The sequence below is a fragment of the Typopeltis vanoorti genome, chromosome 1 (assembly GCF_054136105.1).
Source record: "Typopeltis vanoorti isolate ZY-2024b chromosome 1, IOZ_Tvanoo_1.0, whole genome shotgun sequence".
Classification (NCBI taxonomy): domain Eukaryota; kingdom Metazoa; phylum Arthropoda; class Arachnida; order Uropygi; family Thelyphonidae; genus Typopeltis; species Typopeltis vanoorti.
Window position 1 is genome coordinate 160093138 of NC_143549.1, and position 18870 is coordinate 160112007.

General features: G+C 35.7%; 1 protein-coding gene across 1 annotated transcript in view; it reads right to left on the reverse strand.

The window, feature by feature from the left end:
- Window positions 1-18370, reverse strand: part of RpL5 (ribosomal protein L5) — a 101055-nt gene extending 82685 nt beyond the window's left edge. Inside the window, exon 1 of the mRNA XM_090394978.1 lies at window positions 18231-18370. Within this exon, the coding sequence (XP_090251104.1) occupies window positions 18231-18233 (3 nt within the window). The 5' untranslated portion in view covers window positions 18234-18370. The remainder of the gene's footprint in view (window positions 1-18230) is intronic.
- Window positions 18371-18870: the final 500 nt, after the last annotated feature.

Here is an 18870-nt window from a genome sequence, read left to right on the forward strand (position 1 = left end):
TTATTTGCCATGCACTGTGAGCAACCTTTCCTTGCAGATCTCTATGCCATGGTACTGCTTCAAGTTGTCTCTTAAGTGTATCATAATCACCCATCTTGTAATTCCATATACATCTTCTTAACTGTAATTTCCACATTTTGTTACTGCCTCCCAAGTCAAGACAACATGATCACTTTCCCCAATTAGAAGCAACGTAGTTATCTTAGTTATGGACTGGTCTTCTGATCCCTTAACTAGAACCAACACTCTTATACCTTGAGTCCTCTCCATCACATTCTGCTTCAGGTAATCATCTCTCAGTAAGTGTATGAATTTCCTTCTTCCAATCTATGTCTCTGAAGTTGAAGATCCCCACAGTAATTACTCAATTTGCATTCATTGTACTAATCTGTATTAGCAGATTAGTACAATCAATGCAATTTTATATTTTGCCCGACTGGCTTCAATCTTGCACCAGATTGACTTAAAAGAGCAAACATTTGCTTGAATGACTCCTACTCTTGTTGGCAGCAATTCATCTGCTAACAGCAGTACCCCCCCCCCAACACACACACTCCCATCCTGTCTGCACTATCCTCCCTGAAAATACTAAATCCATCACATTCTATCTCTGTAACTACATCATCTGTTGTTAGCCAATTCACACTAATGCCTATAACTTATGGTAAGGTTGCACTAACCAATGCCAAAATCTGTTATTCCTGATACTTCTAGCATTAGTATTTAGAAACTGTAGCATCCCCTTAATCTCCACCTACAACCTTTACATTCTATTGACTATTTTCTTTTGATATCGTAGCCCAAGACCAGATCCCTCAATTTTTGTTCAAGCACTGATTCACGTCAAGGGTGCCTTCACACACACACACACACACACACACACACACACACACACACACACACACACACACACACACTTGCCTGCATCCACCCTATATTCTGACTATACTTCACACTCACAGTGAATAAAGCCTTCTCTAGACACAACTCGAAATTTAAGTGCAGTCCATCAGCACTGTACATATCTTTCCATCCAAACTCAGGCTCAGGCCATAGGTTGGCAAACTCTGCATAATTCCTTCTGCACAACCTGTGTACTGATTCATTGCCTATTGTTCCTCTCCTTTTCAGTTCATCTCTATGACAGCATAGTTGCAGACTTACAAAATTCACCCTCACACTTTTCACTTCTTCCAATAACTCTACATGTTCCTCTTACAATACTTTTCAGAATGCATAACTGGAAGGTGAAAATTTTTTCACCTTCCAGTTATGCATTCTGACAGCATTACTAATATTAATTTTTGTACTAGGGAAAGATTTTGTAGCACTTTTATGAAATGGAATCACCATAAAAAATTATGTTATGCTCTTTCTCTCATTTATTCATGCACTCTTCTCTTTTGCTTCAAACTTCTTGTATTTCTCTCTGGAGAGCCAGTTTATATGGCATATGAGAGAAATCAACTAAAACATTAAACAGTTTGACCAATTTCTTGGTGTTTTTACAGCTTTTCAATCATGTGTTCTGTCCTGTGAAAGACCACATGCAAGCACACTATTTCTTTATTCAGGTCTTCTATGTTCACCTGCACTTCCCCCACTGTACTTTCAGTATTATTACTGATATTTACAGTTTTCAGTCTTCTTTTAACACTCTCCACTCTATTTATCACATAATTCATTCTCTCTGCACTCACTCTGAAAACATTTATTACACCCATTTCACTCTTCTTCCACAGATCTTTTAACTTTTGCAACCAATGTCTCACAAATTCTACACTGGAAAAAATCATGAAATTTAGCCTGCCCAACAAAGGCATCTTGGCTGCCACTCTTCTGCTACAAGTGGGTGCCATACCAACAATATACAGTTTATCCTATATAACAGTTTTATTTAAGTCTACATGATGCAGTCTATCTCACCCACTTACAAAAAAATAATAATTATTATTATTATTAGACACCTCCAGGGAGTCCATAGACTCATCGAGTGAGGACACCTGCTCTACAACTCTGTCTCCACCACTCAACCCACCAACTGACACAACTACACCAACGGCATCTACCACAGACCACCACCACTAGTTTTTCCACAGACAAACACAAACATCCATGCCCACGGCAGGAATCGAACGCACAGCCTTTTGGCTGGAGAACGGATATGCTAAGCACTCGGCCAGCCAGGCTGGCATATTATTAACATACATTTTTAAAAAATTTCTCAATGAAAAAACCAACAGAATAAAAAAAGAATAAAAAAAAAATTAAAATTTTTTTTAGTGAAGATAGCAAACTGGGATAATGGAGAGCCAGTTTATATGGCATATGAGAGAAATCAACTAAAACATTAAACAGTATACAAGATAGTGTTCAAACCATTACTTATATATGTATATACAATTTGCATAGTTAAGTGTACATAAGAGAAACATACTATAGAAATTTGAGGTCATTAGGATTCAATGTGTGAACAGCTAATCTAAAGTGGGTGAGTTACTTAAACAGAACAAAAGAGAAAGCATTAGCAACATAGGTATTTAATGCCAGAATAGCTCGCAGACAAAGATCTGCATAAGACCAAAATCTGAGTAATTTGATACAGTTAGTAGTATTAGCTTTAGAATGAATAAATGAATGTAAGACTGACAAATAACAGTTTAATTTGATAGGAAATTGTTGATAGGAAGTCAGTAATAACCCTTTGGAAGTACAGCAGAAAATGGTAATGCCAAAATCAGCAGAAGCAAAGAAAGGCAGCTAACAATGATGATGAGCAAGCAGCAATCTTCGGGCATATTTAAAGAGGATATTTCCACAGGGAAATATCCTCTTTAAATATGCCCGAAGATTGCTGCTTGCTCATCATCATCACTCTTTAAATATGCCTGAGAAATTAGGAGAAATGGCAATTAAGATTCAATAGATTAAAATGTAACAACCTTCAAATCAGCAGCAAACATTTAAGGAGCCTACTGCAATATAACTTAATACCCAGACATCACACTCAGGGGGAACTAACTTTTGACATCACTAGGCAAAATTGCTGAGTTTCAGTAATTTGTAGTGGTGTTCTGTCCATATAATGATTCACATTCTTTTATGTGGCTAAATGTTTAAAATGCACAAGGTTTTGCTGTATTATGAATGATCTAATATTATTAATGGGAATTTTCATGGAGTCTGAAGACATACTGGGAGGCCCAGACTATCCACATAATACTTATTGTAGCTCTCCCTGAATGCATTCACTGATAAGGCAATCAACAACAGTGATAATAACACATTCTATTCATACATAAATTGATATGCTAACAAAAGGAAAAAAGAGTGAATGACATATTTAAAAGCCATATATTTTAACCAGTGACATCAGGCAGTTGAATACACAGTAGAACAAGAATGGGTTATTTAAAACAGTAAAAGTCGTGTGACATTATACACAGAACTTAAAGGAATAACTGAGGAAAAAAAAAGCAACTTCGCTTTTCCTATATATAACATAAAATGGCTCTATTGTTCATGTTCTACTTTGTACTCAAATGCCTGATACCACTAACCTGATATTTTAAGTTTGAAAAACACAGCTTTTAATATATTATTCACTCTTTTGTGTTAATTTATGAAACCTTATGGTACAAATATCACAAACAATTCCACCCATACACCACTCTTCTGAAAACTCCAATCCTGCAGCTTTTACTGTAAATTGAGCTAGACTGGTTAGTCTTGCTCAATTTACAGAGAAGAATCCTTATTCTTTACCTTCTAGCTAAATGCCGAAAATTTTTCTTTCTAACAATCCTAGAAAATCCTTTTAATAATTTAAACATTTCAATCATATCTCTTCTTTTCTGCCTAACTTCTATATCATAAACTCACAATCTATTCTTGCAGAGAACATTCCACAGACCACTCGCTACCTTGGTCACTTGTCTCAGGATCCTCTCCATTTCCTTATTCCAAGATATCTGGGTACCAGATATGGTCATATCAAATTCTTATAAAAATGAATAATAGTGAATTTGTATATTATCTGCATGTTAGTGTATTCTTCAAAAACCAAGTAATCATATGAGCTATTTTGCAATATGTCCTCCAAACTTCGACTACCTATTCACCAACATCCTACCCCAGCAAATCAAGCTTCATAAATTTCTTGAAATACAACTTCAACAGCAAAGCACAAAGCCTGTTAATCTTTCTATTCTAAAGTGCATGACTACTAATACCCATTATCTTTTCCATACTATGTTGATATTTATATCATTCTGCAGACTCTACACTGCCCTGATTAACTATTATGCCACACTAATTTTACATCATCATGTTGCAGTATTGAAAGTGTATGATTATTTTATAAAAGTATTAGAAACTTGTGTTTTTTTAACACAATGTGTGATTGGATTTTTTACTACTGCAGAAATATGAACAGAAATTGTGCTCTATTCACAGGTGATGAACATTCATCACTAGTAGATAAAATCTTATATTCAAGTAACTGTGGTTCTTGAACGTAAGATTTTATCTACTAGTGATGGATTTTATCTTCCTTCCCCTTTCTAAAAAAGCATTTTATTATTTTTTTTTAAAAAAAAAACATCTTCAGTTGCAGAAAATGTGATCATCACAAAGATCCATAATTAGACTTACCATAATTTCTTTATCCAAAATCCACACACGTTCACATTTTTTTTTTTTTTACTTGGACAGAAAAAAAAAATATATATATTTGATTGATCTCATCCATCCCTCTAGGATAGGTAGAGTCCCCTAATGAGGGGTTCATGACAAAATTAATGCAGCCAGTTCATCACTCCTTGCTGCGTCCTCTAAGGGTAGTGTTCATGACTGTAATCCATGCATGTTCATGGGGCCGGTTTGCCTGCTTGCAGGATGAAAAACCAGCTAACCTGGCTATGGTTGAGGAAGATCCTTAAGCTCCTCATGTCGTCGACAGGAATCGAACAAGGACATTCATTCCCCAGGCATATGGTTGCGAAATGCAAAGTCACTAGGCTAACTGCATGGACATATATATATATATATATATATATATATATATTCCCAAAGTATATTTAACCCCTCAGCCGGTCAGGATGTCTATAGACATCCAGCTAAATATGGATACGATGCATGCTATGTGTTGAAGGAACAAGATAAGAAGTGCAATTCGGCCAGCATGTCCGTTAGAAGGTGTCGTAATCCCTCATGCTGAAGAGAACACATAATCAGATTATCTCACGCTCACAGCTGCGTCTCAGTTGCCTATAACAAGAAATGCAGTTCTCGTTCTATGCTGGGTAACTGAATCTTAGTTATATTGGATAAACTAAAGGATAGAAATTATTTTTATTTTCTCTTTTCGATGTACAAAGCAATTTTAATGCCTGGACAAAATAAAGATCCTTTGCATAGTTTCTTCACTTAAATATTGCCTTGCCTTGGAGAACCAATTTAATTTTTATTTATTTTTTTTTTTTTTTTTTTTTTTTTTGCTAATTTTTTCTAATCACTTACTGCACAAAACATTCTTTGTTCTTGAAGAAATTAATTCATGATAATTATTTGAAATATTAATTTTAAAAAAATGGTTGCCGAGTTCTACTTGTATGTGTTATATTATTGTTCAAAATCATGTTTCGAAGAATACTTCACAGATTTCCAGAAGGATGTGTTTGAGTGACTTTGCTTTTCAGAAAATAACATGAAATTCTTTAATCACATCACTTTTTTTTTCTTTAATATTATTACTGCAGCTCCAAGAAGTCCATCGACTCATCGAGGGAGACCTAACATCATATCAAGAACAACTATTCAACATTTACACAGTATCTATCATACTTCACCTTGAACTCATTTACAGTCATGGCACCCATAACAGACTCTGGCAGCTTATTCCACTCATTTACCACTCTCCAAGTAAAAAAACCTAGCTCTAAACACTCTTACCAAGCTTCCGTGGATGGCCCCTAATCCTCCCACTACCAGTCCAATTCTCAAAAATATCTTCTGAATTAATCTTATAGAAACCCTTCAGTAATTTGAAAGTCTCAATCATATCACCGCTTTTCCGCCTATCCACCAATTTCTGCAGCCTACAAATCTTCAACCTGTTCTCATAAGGTTCATTCCATAGTCCTGCTATTATCTTGGTCACTCGTCTCTGGATCCTCTCCACCTCCTCCCCATCAAGAAGAAACCCTGGCACCCATATCTGGGCACAGTAGTCTAGATGGGGTCTTATCAAGGATCGATACAGAGGAAGAATAACTTGTTTGTCTCTGCTTGTTAAAGTATTTTTCAGCAACCAAGTGATTTGATGGTGCTGATTTAGCTACTTTTGCAATGTGCCCCCTAAACTTCAACTCCCTATCCACCAACACTCCCAAATCCCTGGCCTCGTCAATCTCCTGGAGTACAGTTCCACCAATGTGATATACTGCTGCTAATCTTTTCACCCCAAAATGCAAAGCCTAACATTTTTCCACATTAAATTGACACCCATTCTCCTTAGCCCAGTCCTCCAAACTATCCAAATCACGTTGCAAAATTTTGACATCCTGTGCACTCACTATTGCTCTACCCAACTTTGCATCATCAGCAAACAAGTGAACACTTCCTCTCAGATCCTTTCCTATATCGTAGATATAGGAAAGGATCCTTTCCTAAACAGTAGTGGTCCAAGAACAGAACCCTGTGGCACACCACTAGTCACAGGCCATCTTTTGAACTCTACTCCTGAATAAACCACTCTCTGATATCTCTCCATCACCACCCTCCTATCCATCTCACCAACCCTATATCCAATTCTCATATGCTGCAGTTTACTGATTAGAATTCCGTTACTCTTATCCAGTTCAGCCGTCACTGTGTTATAAAACGTGAGCAAGTTACTGAGGCATGATCTACCCTTCACAAAACCATGCTGTCCCCCATACAGTATCCCATTAATTTATATTGTAATCTACTGTTCTTTGCACTTTCACATTCTTGGTTTCCTGTATAATTGGTCATTACAAAATGAAATTAATGGTTATGATTTAAATTGATATGTATATATTTTCTGCTAGTTCAGATATTCTCCAATTTTATAATAAATAAATATATATATATTTAAATTACAAAGTTTTGTATTAAAAATTTCCTCTACAGAAGTTCGATGAATCAACAATATTATTGTCATATTTCTTTTTCTCATGTGGGAGAAAAACAGTAAAATGTCACTCTTATAATTGTATCAGATGTTATAATGGCAAAAATAGTAAGAAAAAAAAATTGTACTTTCTTTTCAAAATACAAAGAAAGAACATCATAAATTCACCCAATGAAAAAGAAAATACTCCATATTTGTCTTGTGTTGTCTGATTTTTTTTTCTTGTAGTACAAAGAAGAAATCTCTGCCCGTAAGATGGTAAAAATCTGTATATTGATTACATTATAACTAATAGAGAAATCATGTCAGAAAAAATCAGAAATGCCAGAAAAAATGAGCATAAATTTTGAATCATTCTGTATATGATAATCCTTTAATTATTTATATAAGAGTTCTAACATCAGCAGATATAACAACATTTTCTTCTAGTTTAGACATGTGGCATTGCTGAAATAGCTAAACCTTTGCTACTATTTACACTAAAATGAATGGATATGTTTCCCCAAGTGATTTATGTTTATAACAGATGTCTTGCGAAGTTATAAAATAAATTCTCTGAAATATCTGCAGATTGAATACGTCTATAACATCCCCCCACCAAAAAAAAATAAATAAATAAGATTATACATATGCTCCTTATCTTTTAAATAATAAAAATCCTCATTTTCAAGATAATTGTATGAAAATTTATAATTTTTTGATAATAAAAATGAAACTGATCATTATAAATTAAGAACTTATTTTAGCATAAATACTGCATCAGCCTGTAAAAGAAATGTGTGTATTTTCCCAAATGAGTCTTGGACTCTATGAGGTCTTGGGGTAATAATAATAATTTTTTTCTATGTTAGGATGTCTACTAATCAACAATTGAAAACGAAACGACATTCTTGATGTATCTCACACTACAGCTTGAGGCCTTTAGTGTCCCTTCTGACTAAGTGTTCTCTCTTATCTTTCTCAATAGCACTGAGAGTAATCTAAGCCTCTACCTTTTCCTCCAGCTAAGAGGATTACAATAATAAATTTAGTTTAATCCTTTATCCAAGTGTGAGCAAACAAAGTTTGCGCCTGAAAGTATCTTCAGGACTGGGTTAAGGTGGTACAACACCAGGGCAACTCGTTGCAAAGGTGGAGCAAGCTACCAACACTCCTATCTCAGTATCTCCTATAATGCAAAACACATCTCCTTGCAGATATGCCTAACGTTATGCATTAAGGGAAGGGCCACTACCCAGACTAGTTTCGACCTTTATTGAGGTCTCTTCAGTAGGAGCCAGGCCCAAGTGGAGATATCAGGCAGAAGCATTAGCAGGTCATCTCTACCTATAGGAATTGCCAATTGGTGTGCCACCCTTTTTTAATAATTTACTCTGGATTTTGAGAAAGATGTTGAAAGTTTATTTTTCACTTGGTTAGAGTATAATAAATTTAGTTTAATCCTTTATCCAAGTGTGATCCTTTATCCTAGTCTGGGTAGTGGCCCTTCCCTTAATGCATAACGTTGGACATATCCGCAAGGAGATGTGTTTTGCATTATAGGAAATACTGAGATAGGAGTGTTGGTAGCTTGCTCCACCTTTGCAACGATTTGCCCTGGTCCTGAAGATACTTTCAGGTGCAAACTTTGTTTGCTCACACTTGGATAAAGGATTAAACTAAATTTATTATACTCTAACCAAGTGAAAAATAAACTTTAAGAGGATTACAATCAAGTATTTCTAAGACACAGATTACTTCAAAATTAGCAACCAGCAGCAGAAGCAAAAGTAAAACTATTTTAATTATTTTAAGAAAAAAAAAAATAATAATAATACTTGACTTTCTTTTGTGTGGCATGCATATAAACAGGTATGCATAAAAACCCCCATGGCAAAAATATAGCATATTATTTCTAAAATTTCAAATCATTTCAGCAGACAATAGAACAGATTGCAAAAGAAATAGTACAAAATTAGAAGCTTCAGGGTACAACAATATTAATGCCTTATTTATTTTGTCTAAATGTTAAAATGAAATAATAGATTTTGAATACCATCTGGAAACATTTTCAAACCTGTAGAAATTTAGAGTAGTTATGTAACTGAATTCCAGGAAAGGATGGGGGGGGGGGGGCATAAGCATTAGAAAATCTTCAAAATGAGCATAAATTTTTAATCATTCTATATATTATATTTTCGACATATCTGTGGTGGTTATGCACTGGATATTATCGTAATATGCATCCTACAAAAGAAAAAAAAAGCTAAGTGGTATCATTGGATAAATTTTTGATACTAAAAAGACTCACAATCGGAAACCGAGTTATGCAATATAACATCATTTGTTGTTCATAAAACAAAATAAAAAAAAAATCGTTTCTAAAACTGAAATGTGATGATCCATATAATGATATTTCGCTAGGAAAGAAAGCAAATAGTCATATTTATTTCAATAAATATGTGACATATGCTCAATGGAAACATTTGAAAATTCTCGAAAAAAATTGGTTCTATATTGTGAGTAAAGTGCAAGAACAAGCAGTGCAACTGTCCTTATACAGTTGCACTGCTTGTTATATTGCACTTATACAGTATACCAATTACCTAACTAAAGAATATAGAATAAAAAGAACAAAACACAAAAAAGGGGAAAATATTACAGAATCACTCTTTCCAGAACCACTTACATTTTTTTTACTAACATGGACCTTCTTTAGAAATTTTATTATTTTTACATAAAACTTGCCTCCTACAGTTCTGGGGCACTCTCTATGGGTATGATAATGAAAACTTGCTAAAAGCCTCAGACTAGGAATATTTTTGTTTATATGGAGAATGTTGTAAGTGTTGTGGCGGATTATAGAAATCTCTCGGATTGTATTGCTTCTGTATAAAATCTCAGTTTGAATGGCGGCAGCACAGATAACATACTTCATGTTCTTCTAGTCAGAAGTAGGAAGAGATACTGCATACAAAAGAATGAGCTATATGATGGAGGAATTAGGTACTTTCATCCACTTATCAAAAGATAAGTGGATGAAAGTACCTAATTTTTACTATGGCTTTAAGAATATCCTTCAAGGTGTGAAAATGTTTCTGAGGTGTTCCAGATATAAGAGGTTATAAAGGATTTTTTGTGCTCTGAATTTTAGGTGGAGATGGATTCAGTATAATGGACAGAGAATATTACTGATTTTGTGAATTGGAAGCCATTGGCTAAGTGTCCCAGATGCGACTCTTTTGTTTCAGTGGGGAGGTTAGTGTGATGGTGATGTGATAGATGAATCTTCCAGTGTGAACCGATCCTTCGTAGACAAAAAAGGAAAAAGATCCACTAGATAACCTTGTGCTCTTCCTTGACTAATGTCAAAGAAGAGAAAATACTGTTTCTTGGATGCTGGCTGTTGAGGTGTGCTAAAATGTATTGTCGACATATTCCAGCCATGCAGCTAAATGGAGAACACATCACCAATGTAGAATAGCCATACTGCAGGTTTGAGAGAGACAGAATTTTCAGAGAGTCTGAATTATGAGGCTTCTTTTTAGGGGGTAAATCAGAGATTTCAAATGCATCAACACTGACAAGCAAGATTTGACATGCAGTTTTTATGAAGTGTGACCAAAACATTTGGCTACTTTACAAGTAAGGGAACCAATGTTGTCCACTATGGTTGTTCATGGTATATTGTTGTTGTATGTTTGGTAATTCATAATTCTGGGTTGTTGCAACTATATTTTGTTTAATAATACAGACAAATTAGTCCTAGTATACACTGACTGGAAAGAAGTCAATGGACACCATGGAGTGAGGAACATACAGCCATGACACACACCTTAATAAGATGCAGAACCTCCACTGCAATGGCTGCAGCAATCCTAAGGGGCATAATTTCCACAAGCGTGCAGTAGGGATGGAAATTTTGGACCATTCTTCCTGTGGGCATGTAACAAGGTCCTGGAGACTGTTATATGGAGGATGTCCCTTGACCTCACCTGACGCTCCAGTTGATCCCACAGATATTCAACAGGGTTGAAATCAAGGCTCTGTGTCAAGTGTGGTGATGTTCATATCCACAAACCACGCAGTTACAACAGCAGCATTATGATACCATGCATTGTCTTGCTGAAAGAGACAATTACTTCTGTAAAAACCCCATGAAGCAGAAAGCATTGCATTGTCCAGTGTTCAGATAAGTCAATGTTAGTGGCACCACAAACAGAGGTATAAGACCAAACTAGTAAAAACAGCAACATATCATCACACTGCCATCTCCAAATTTCAAAGTTGGGGGTTACACACTCTGGTAAGAGATATTCACCAAGCATCCACAACATATCCATTCATCTGCTCGGTAGAGGGTACAGAATGATTTGTCACTCCATAACACAGATTTCCAAGCTTCCACGTCCCACTGTACACTCTTTGCACCACCAAACATAACGATACATGTTGGGTTGGGTAATGTGGGACTTGCATATTACAGTCCTACCATGGAAACCCACGTTATGAGCCTCGGTTCTAAATGTTTTTTGTGCAGATTTGTGTTCCAGTTGATGCTCGGAACACTGCATTAAACATGACCCAGAGGTGGTGATATTAAGGTGGAAGCAATGAAGAAATCATATTTACCTTTACCTACACTTACAATCTTTCTTATCCTTTGTTTATCCTTGCAAAGAACCACCACCTCCAAATTTCAAAGTTGGGGGTTACACACACTGGTAAGAAACATTCACCAAGCATCCACAACATATCCATTCATCTGCTCAGTACAGGGTGCAGCATGATTTGTCACTCCATAACATAGCTTTCCAAGCTTCCACATCCCCACTGTACATGCTCTTTGCACCACCAAACATAACGATACATGTTGGTTGAGAAATGTGGGACTTGCATATTACAGCCCTACCATGGTAACCCACACTGTGAGCCTCAGTTCTAAATGTATTTGTGCAGATTTGTGTTCCAGTTGATGCCCGGAACTCGGCATTAAATGTGTTGGCCGACAAATGTTGGTTTTTACATATCCTTCGTAGCACCCTACAGTCACATTCAGTGAAATGTGGCGAGTCATCCTCTGCAGATAGCACTTGCAATTTGACTCCCTGCACTTCCATCTAAGAAAATGATGTCACTCATTGTTGACCTGGGATGGCCCAATCTCTCTCTCTTTCTTTCAAACACTGTCACCATTCCATTCTTGCAGCCATCTCACCTGGACACAGTTGCACTGACTTGGAGCATCATATTTCTCCAATTATACTATTAGTGGCAGTAGATGGCACTGTATGTAATGGATTGTGAGGTAGCATATAATGGCTGTGTTGCAGTAGATGGAGGATTAAGTAGTATACGCAGTGAGGTTGCACTGACGGTGTCAATAAGTTTAGGAGTACTTTTTCGTGTGTCTGAATAGAGTTGGCATAGATTAAATGATATACAGATTGATATGAGTAAGTTTTTTTGATTTTATGATTAACATTTTTTCTTTATATTCAGAATGATTGAGTAGTATCATAGCATTAAGGCTTAAGTGCTAGGAGGATCTCATACTGGAGAGCTTAATGGAGTAATATAGCATTAACAAAGAATTAACTTCTGCAAATATTTCATCTCAGTTAGAGACATCTTTAAGGAGTACAGTACAAAACTTGCATGCAAGAGTACGCACACACCCTAGAAAAAACGAAAGACTAAAGCATATCTAGGGGGATGAGCTGGCAGCCGTGGTTGTAAACAGATCTTGGAGGATTCCTGCTTCCCATTTAGAAAGGTTTACACAACCATATTTATTCAATTAAGTTGGTTTTTGAGGGAAGATGCAGATTATAATAAGTTTTTATCTTCTGAACTTGCTGCAATAGAGCTTGGTGGTTAATTCAATAGATTCAGTGTGGTTCTAGGGAATAGTCTGCAGGAACTGATCAACTGTAATTGTTGATGCACATTTTTTATATTCTTTTATGCAGATGGCAGCTGACCTTGTGTGACATGAAAGGTAAGCAATATTAAACTCAATAACACGGCTAAAATAAGCACAGAATTGTTCTAGTTCCTCAACGAAATAAATCTATTTTTCTTCACAACTTGTGTTTTATTTTCCATATCTCACAGTTTGAAAGCCAAAATGTCTTGGTAAGTATTGCTATATGAAACAGTTTATGTATGTTTATTATGGCATTTCCAAACATTTCATTAATTTTTATAGCTGATTTCCATTTCGAGAAATGTTTATCCTTGAAAGTTTTTTTTCCCCCCACTTGGTTAGACTATAATAAATTTAGTTTAATCCTTTATCCAAGTGCAAGTAAACAAAGTTTGCACCCGAAGTATCTTCAGGACTGAGGCAACTCGTGGTAAAGGTGGACCAAGCTCTCATCACTCCTTGTCTTAGTATCTCCCATAATGCAAAGCACATCTCCTTGCAGACATGTATAATGCTCTGCATTAAGGGAAAAACCACTACTACACAAACTGGTTTCGACCTTTATTGAGGTCTCGTCAGTGGGAGCCATACCCAGAGGTGGTCATACTAAGGTGGAAGCAATGGAGAAGTCATATTTATCTTTACCTACACTTACAACCTTCTTTATTCTTTGTTTATCCTTGCAAAGTATTCTCCACCACAAACCTATTTTCCTGTAGCTCAATGAGAGCCACTGATTATAAAATTTTGTAAATTCATTCATAAAATAGCATGGAAGTCTTCCCTGTCCTCTAATACCTTGAATAGTTCCTTTCTTTTGTTCCTCTTTGTGAGTAAGTTATTATTCCATCTTTCTTCATGATTTGTTTGATAATTTCATCACCTTCCCATTCTGTTTAAGTGACCATACCACCTGAGATTATTGAAGTTGAAAGTTTATTTTTCACTTAGTTAGACTATAATAAATTTAGTGTGAGCAAACTAGGTTTGCGCCAATATGGTGTTGTACTACCTTACTGGGGTAAGGTAGGTGTTGTACTACCTTATTGGAGTAAGGTAGTAACAACACCGGACAACTCGTGGACCAAGCTAACAACACTCCTATTCCAGTATCTCCCATAATGCAAAACACATCTCCTTGCGGATATGTATAATGTTATGCATTAAGGGATTGGCCACTATCCAGACTAGTTTCGACCTTTATTGAGGTCTCTTCAGTGGGAGCCAGGCCCAGAGGTGGAGATACCAGGCAGAAGCAATAGCGAGGCCATTCTTACCTACAGGAGTTGCCAAAAGGTGTGGAAACCTGAATTTCCACAACTCCAACCGATTTCCCTAATCCAACAGTACTGATCAAGCTGAACGTGATGCAGAAGTTTTTGCTATAAGCGATGATTGAATGCAAATTGTGCAGCTTCCCTGGATTCCAGATAATCTCCTCCACTTTCAATACTCTTGATATATGAAAGCAGTCAAAGAAAAAACTTGGTTACTGCAGATAGCTTGCATTGAGAGCTCAAGCTTCATACGCAAAAGCATGTAATAAATTTAAATCAACTATCACAAATCCAACTTCACAAAGATCAACAGAAGAAAACTCATCTCTTGCCCAAATGACAGCTGTGCCTTCTGTCCCAAAAGTTATCAGATGCAACTTCTACTCACTTAGCATCCATCCTGATGGCACCATTGTTACAGCATCCAAAGAAAAAAGCTGACATCCTAGCTTCACTCTTTTCCTCTAATTCCTGCATAGACAATGAAAACAAATCATCTCCTTTCATACCAGCAACTAAGTAACACATGCCTCCTGTGGCGTTTTGGCAGAAAGAAAGAAGAATATTAAAAAACCTGAACACTACAAAGTTGTGCGAGTCCAGTTGGCATCTCTCCTATTGCTCTCTAGTGCTGTGCTCTAGAGCTAGCACTTGTCTTCTATTGTCTCTTTAATCTTTTATATTCAGCTAGCAACTATCCGATCTCATGGAAACCAACATATCCAACCCATTCCAAAAAAGTTACACAAAATCCTACCTTTCAGCTACCAACCAACTGCCATCACCTCAATCCTCTCCAAAATAATGGAGCAAGTTATTACTGGTCAACTTCTTCACTACCTAGAAACTCACCAGTTAATCTGTGATGGCAAGTATGGATTCTGCCAATCCCGATCTATGCCCGATTTCTTAGAATACATTGCTCACCACTGGATACATGCCACAGAAAGGTTCAGAGAAATGTGTGCTATCTCCTTAACATTTCCAAGGCTTTCAATTATGTTTAGTTTCAAGGCCTGTTTTGCAAACTGCTTTCCTTCAGTTTAATCTCTGTAACCAGAAAACTAACTTCCTCTTTGATCATTCACTGCATATCATGGTGGATGGCACCCCTGACATTTCTCCAAATGATTATTACCTTTTTTTTGTGCTAGACAATCACATGCAAAATACAGTTCTGTAAATTCTGCCCTTTTATAAAAGCAGAATTTACAAACTTGTGTAATTTTTATTATGAAAACCTACACAAACTTATTGGTTACCTGATATATTTAAAAGAACATGATATAACAAATCCTTTGAGATTTCATTACAACATTAAGAAAGTCACAAATACTAATTTTAAAAACAAAATATTGAAAATTTTGTGAAGATGTGCCTGCTCAGTGCAGAATGGATGTGATATACAGTCAATGAATTCCCATGACACACAAGTCAGTCAAGCATGAATTTTTAATGATACTTATTCTCTAAATCCCATCTCATTTATCTTCCTTCTTCCTAGGGTATGGTCTGATAATACTTCCTTCAAGCACCATTTAACTTTCTGGCATAAAGTAACATCCTCCAATTACACATTCTTATTATCAATACCACAAGCTTGTCATGATCACCTGCCCTGTAATTTTGCATATAACCCTCTCTTAACCAGCCTAGTTGGCTGAGTGGTTAGCATATCCACTCTCCAACCAAAAGGCTGCAGGTTCAAATCCCGCTCTGGACATGCATGGATGTTTGTGCTTGTCTGTGAAAATACTAGTGGTGCTGGTCGGCAGTAGATGGAGTTGGTGTAGATGACGATAGTAGTTGGTGGACAGTTGTAGAGTAGGTGCCCTCCCTCGATGAGTCTTTGGAGGTTTCATATGATAATAATAACCCTGCGGAGGTCAAGGCTGATCAGACAGATACAAATTGTTTAACATAAATATTCTTACACATATCCAGTGTATAGCTTGGAGGACATGACTCACATGCATATATTACAGTGATATTCCACACTGTTTATGCAGTCGGTTTTGGTTTAACGTGTTATGTAAAGGTGTGTGATATTTGATAGTAAATTGTATCTGAGAGATACCACGAACTCTGATGTCAGTATAGTATTCATTTAGTTGTTTTTTATTTACCATTGAAAATGGCTAGAAAAAATATATAGATTGGATAATGCATCAGATGTTGAAGATTAAGCAAATGTTACTTGAGTCCAAGAGTCGAATGGATATTTGATAGTAAATTGTATGAGAGATACAGCAAACTCTGATGTCAGAATAGTATTGGTTTAGTTCTTTTTTTTTCTGTTTCTTTGTCAATAATTTCTAAATTGCAACTAAAAATAAATAAACCATCATGTATTATATTTGCAGTGTTTTTTTTTTTTTCAAGTTTTACCGCATTTTAGCACATACTAATAATGAATGTATCTCTCGGATACATGCAACCTAAACTACAATTTTTACAACCACAATCTCAACGGGTTAAATGAAATTTCTGCATTTGGGAACCTTCTAAGACCACATTATCATGCTCCACAATCAGAGGTAATATACAATGATGGAGAATGTATGCTATGCTCAAATTATATAAAATATATAACATGCAAAGTGCGAGGTTAATGTTGAAATCTATCGACCAGAATTAATTACATATTGTTTTATAACATTTCCAAAGACTTCTTTAATGTTTTATTTCCCTATTATAATTCAACTTGTTATATTAGTACCTTTAGTGCAGCTAAGCAAACAGCTGAGCAAAGAGCTGCATATGTCAGTCACTTCTGTGGAGACCAAACAAGATCTTTAATCTTAGAACTCCAAATAAGCATAAAAATTGCAACAGAAAGACATGTGACTTACATTTATGAGCAGTTTTCTTTCTTTTTGTGTGTGAATCCCACCCACAAAAAGGTTGGAAACCTATCATATATTTGTAGGTTAGCAATGAACAATGAAAAAAGTTTTTCTTTTTACATTTTACAGAAAATGTAAAAAGAAAAACTTTTTTCAAGCATTGCCTCACACTAAATAAAGAATTTCGTCCAAAGATCTAGGCACAAATATCTATGTACACATACATTCCTAGATTAATTAATCAGTTTGCCAAATTTAATATAAATATCATCTGGTTAAACAGGAAAGTTATTTTTTCTTTTTACAAATGTTCATTGAAACAGTCATCAAATTTATAAGTTATGTGCTAACAGTTCTTACATCTCTTTAACCACTAGTTAATTACAAGTTAGTAAGTACGTATTCCATTATAAATCTGGCTGCTCAAGTAAATAATGCTTCTGTTTTCTTACCAAAATGCATTACACCTATGGTAAAGGTTGGTTTTAAAGTGGTGAATATATTTTATTTTCTTGTATGCAAGAATTCCACCTATTCTATATGAGGCCTGAAGTGGGACGACACAATTCCATGTTCGATTTTGTGTGGCAGTGCTCTCAAATTTCATAATTCTGGGTATACTCATATGACCTATGATATGAAAATTTCGTAAAATCTCTCAAAAAAATCAACGGACATTTTTATGAAACCATCTTACCACATAAAAATAAAACAGTATCAGTACCTATCTCCGGCATCATGCGGCCCATGCTATGCTATGTACAGCCCATGCTTGATATAAATTATTTCAAGCTCAGCAAAAGGTGTTAAAGTGTATCGATATCTATACATATTTAGTACTCGATAATGCAGCATAACAATCTCCTCTAACATTAACGCATTAAAATAAGGTTTCCGATAGTTTAACATTACTAGAACTTCCATACATCTGAATTCAATCGCTTATCATCAATTCGATTTCTTCATATCCGCAACTAAAAATACGATATACATATCAGGGAATACTTATGCAATAATTTAATGATTCAATTTTCAACTCTTACCATTTCTTTTATGTCTTAAACGTATATGCCAGGTAGCTAAGTTTACGGGCGACAACAGGTTCCGAGAAAGAATTTAGTACAGTTAGCAAAATGGCGTTGCGATCGCTTCAATGAAAATTTGAAACTAAATTTACAAATCCGTAAAAACAGCCAATTAAGTTTTTAATAATTCTCAGAAAATATTTAAGCGATCTTATATCGTTCAAGTGTTTCTTAAAATTTTTGAGACTACGGAATCCTACATATATGGCAGATACTAAAGAACTCAGAACACACACAGTTTACAGACAAAAAATACTAGTTGTGGTGGAGTTGGGCGGTGGATAATGGAGATGATTCGTAGTAGAGGTTCGGTGTAGTAGTTGAGACAGTTGTGGGTGTCCTCCCGCGATGAGTCCTTCGGACTCCTTGGAAGTCTCACGAATAATAATAATAATAATAATAATAATAAATATGTTTATTCAAGAAATAAATCACTTTCATAAATAAATAAATAAAATAGTCACTCACTAAATGCACAAATCTTAATGGGAAATATCATCTAGTATACAAAAAAGAAAACAATATGTTAGTGTAACGTATGCTAAGGAGACCCGGTAGCTCAGAAATGAATAAAAAAAAAGTGCAATAGGGGATTAAC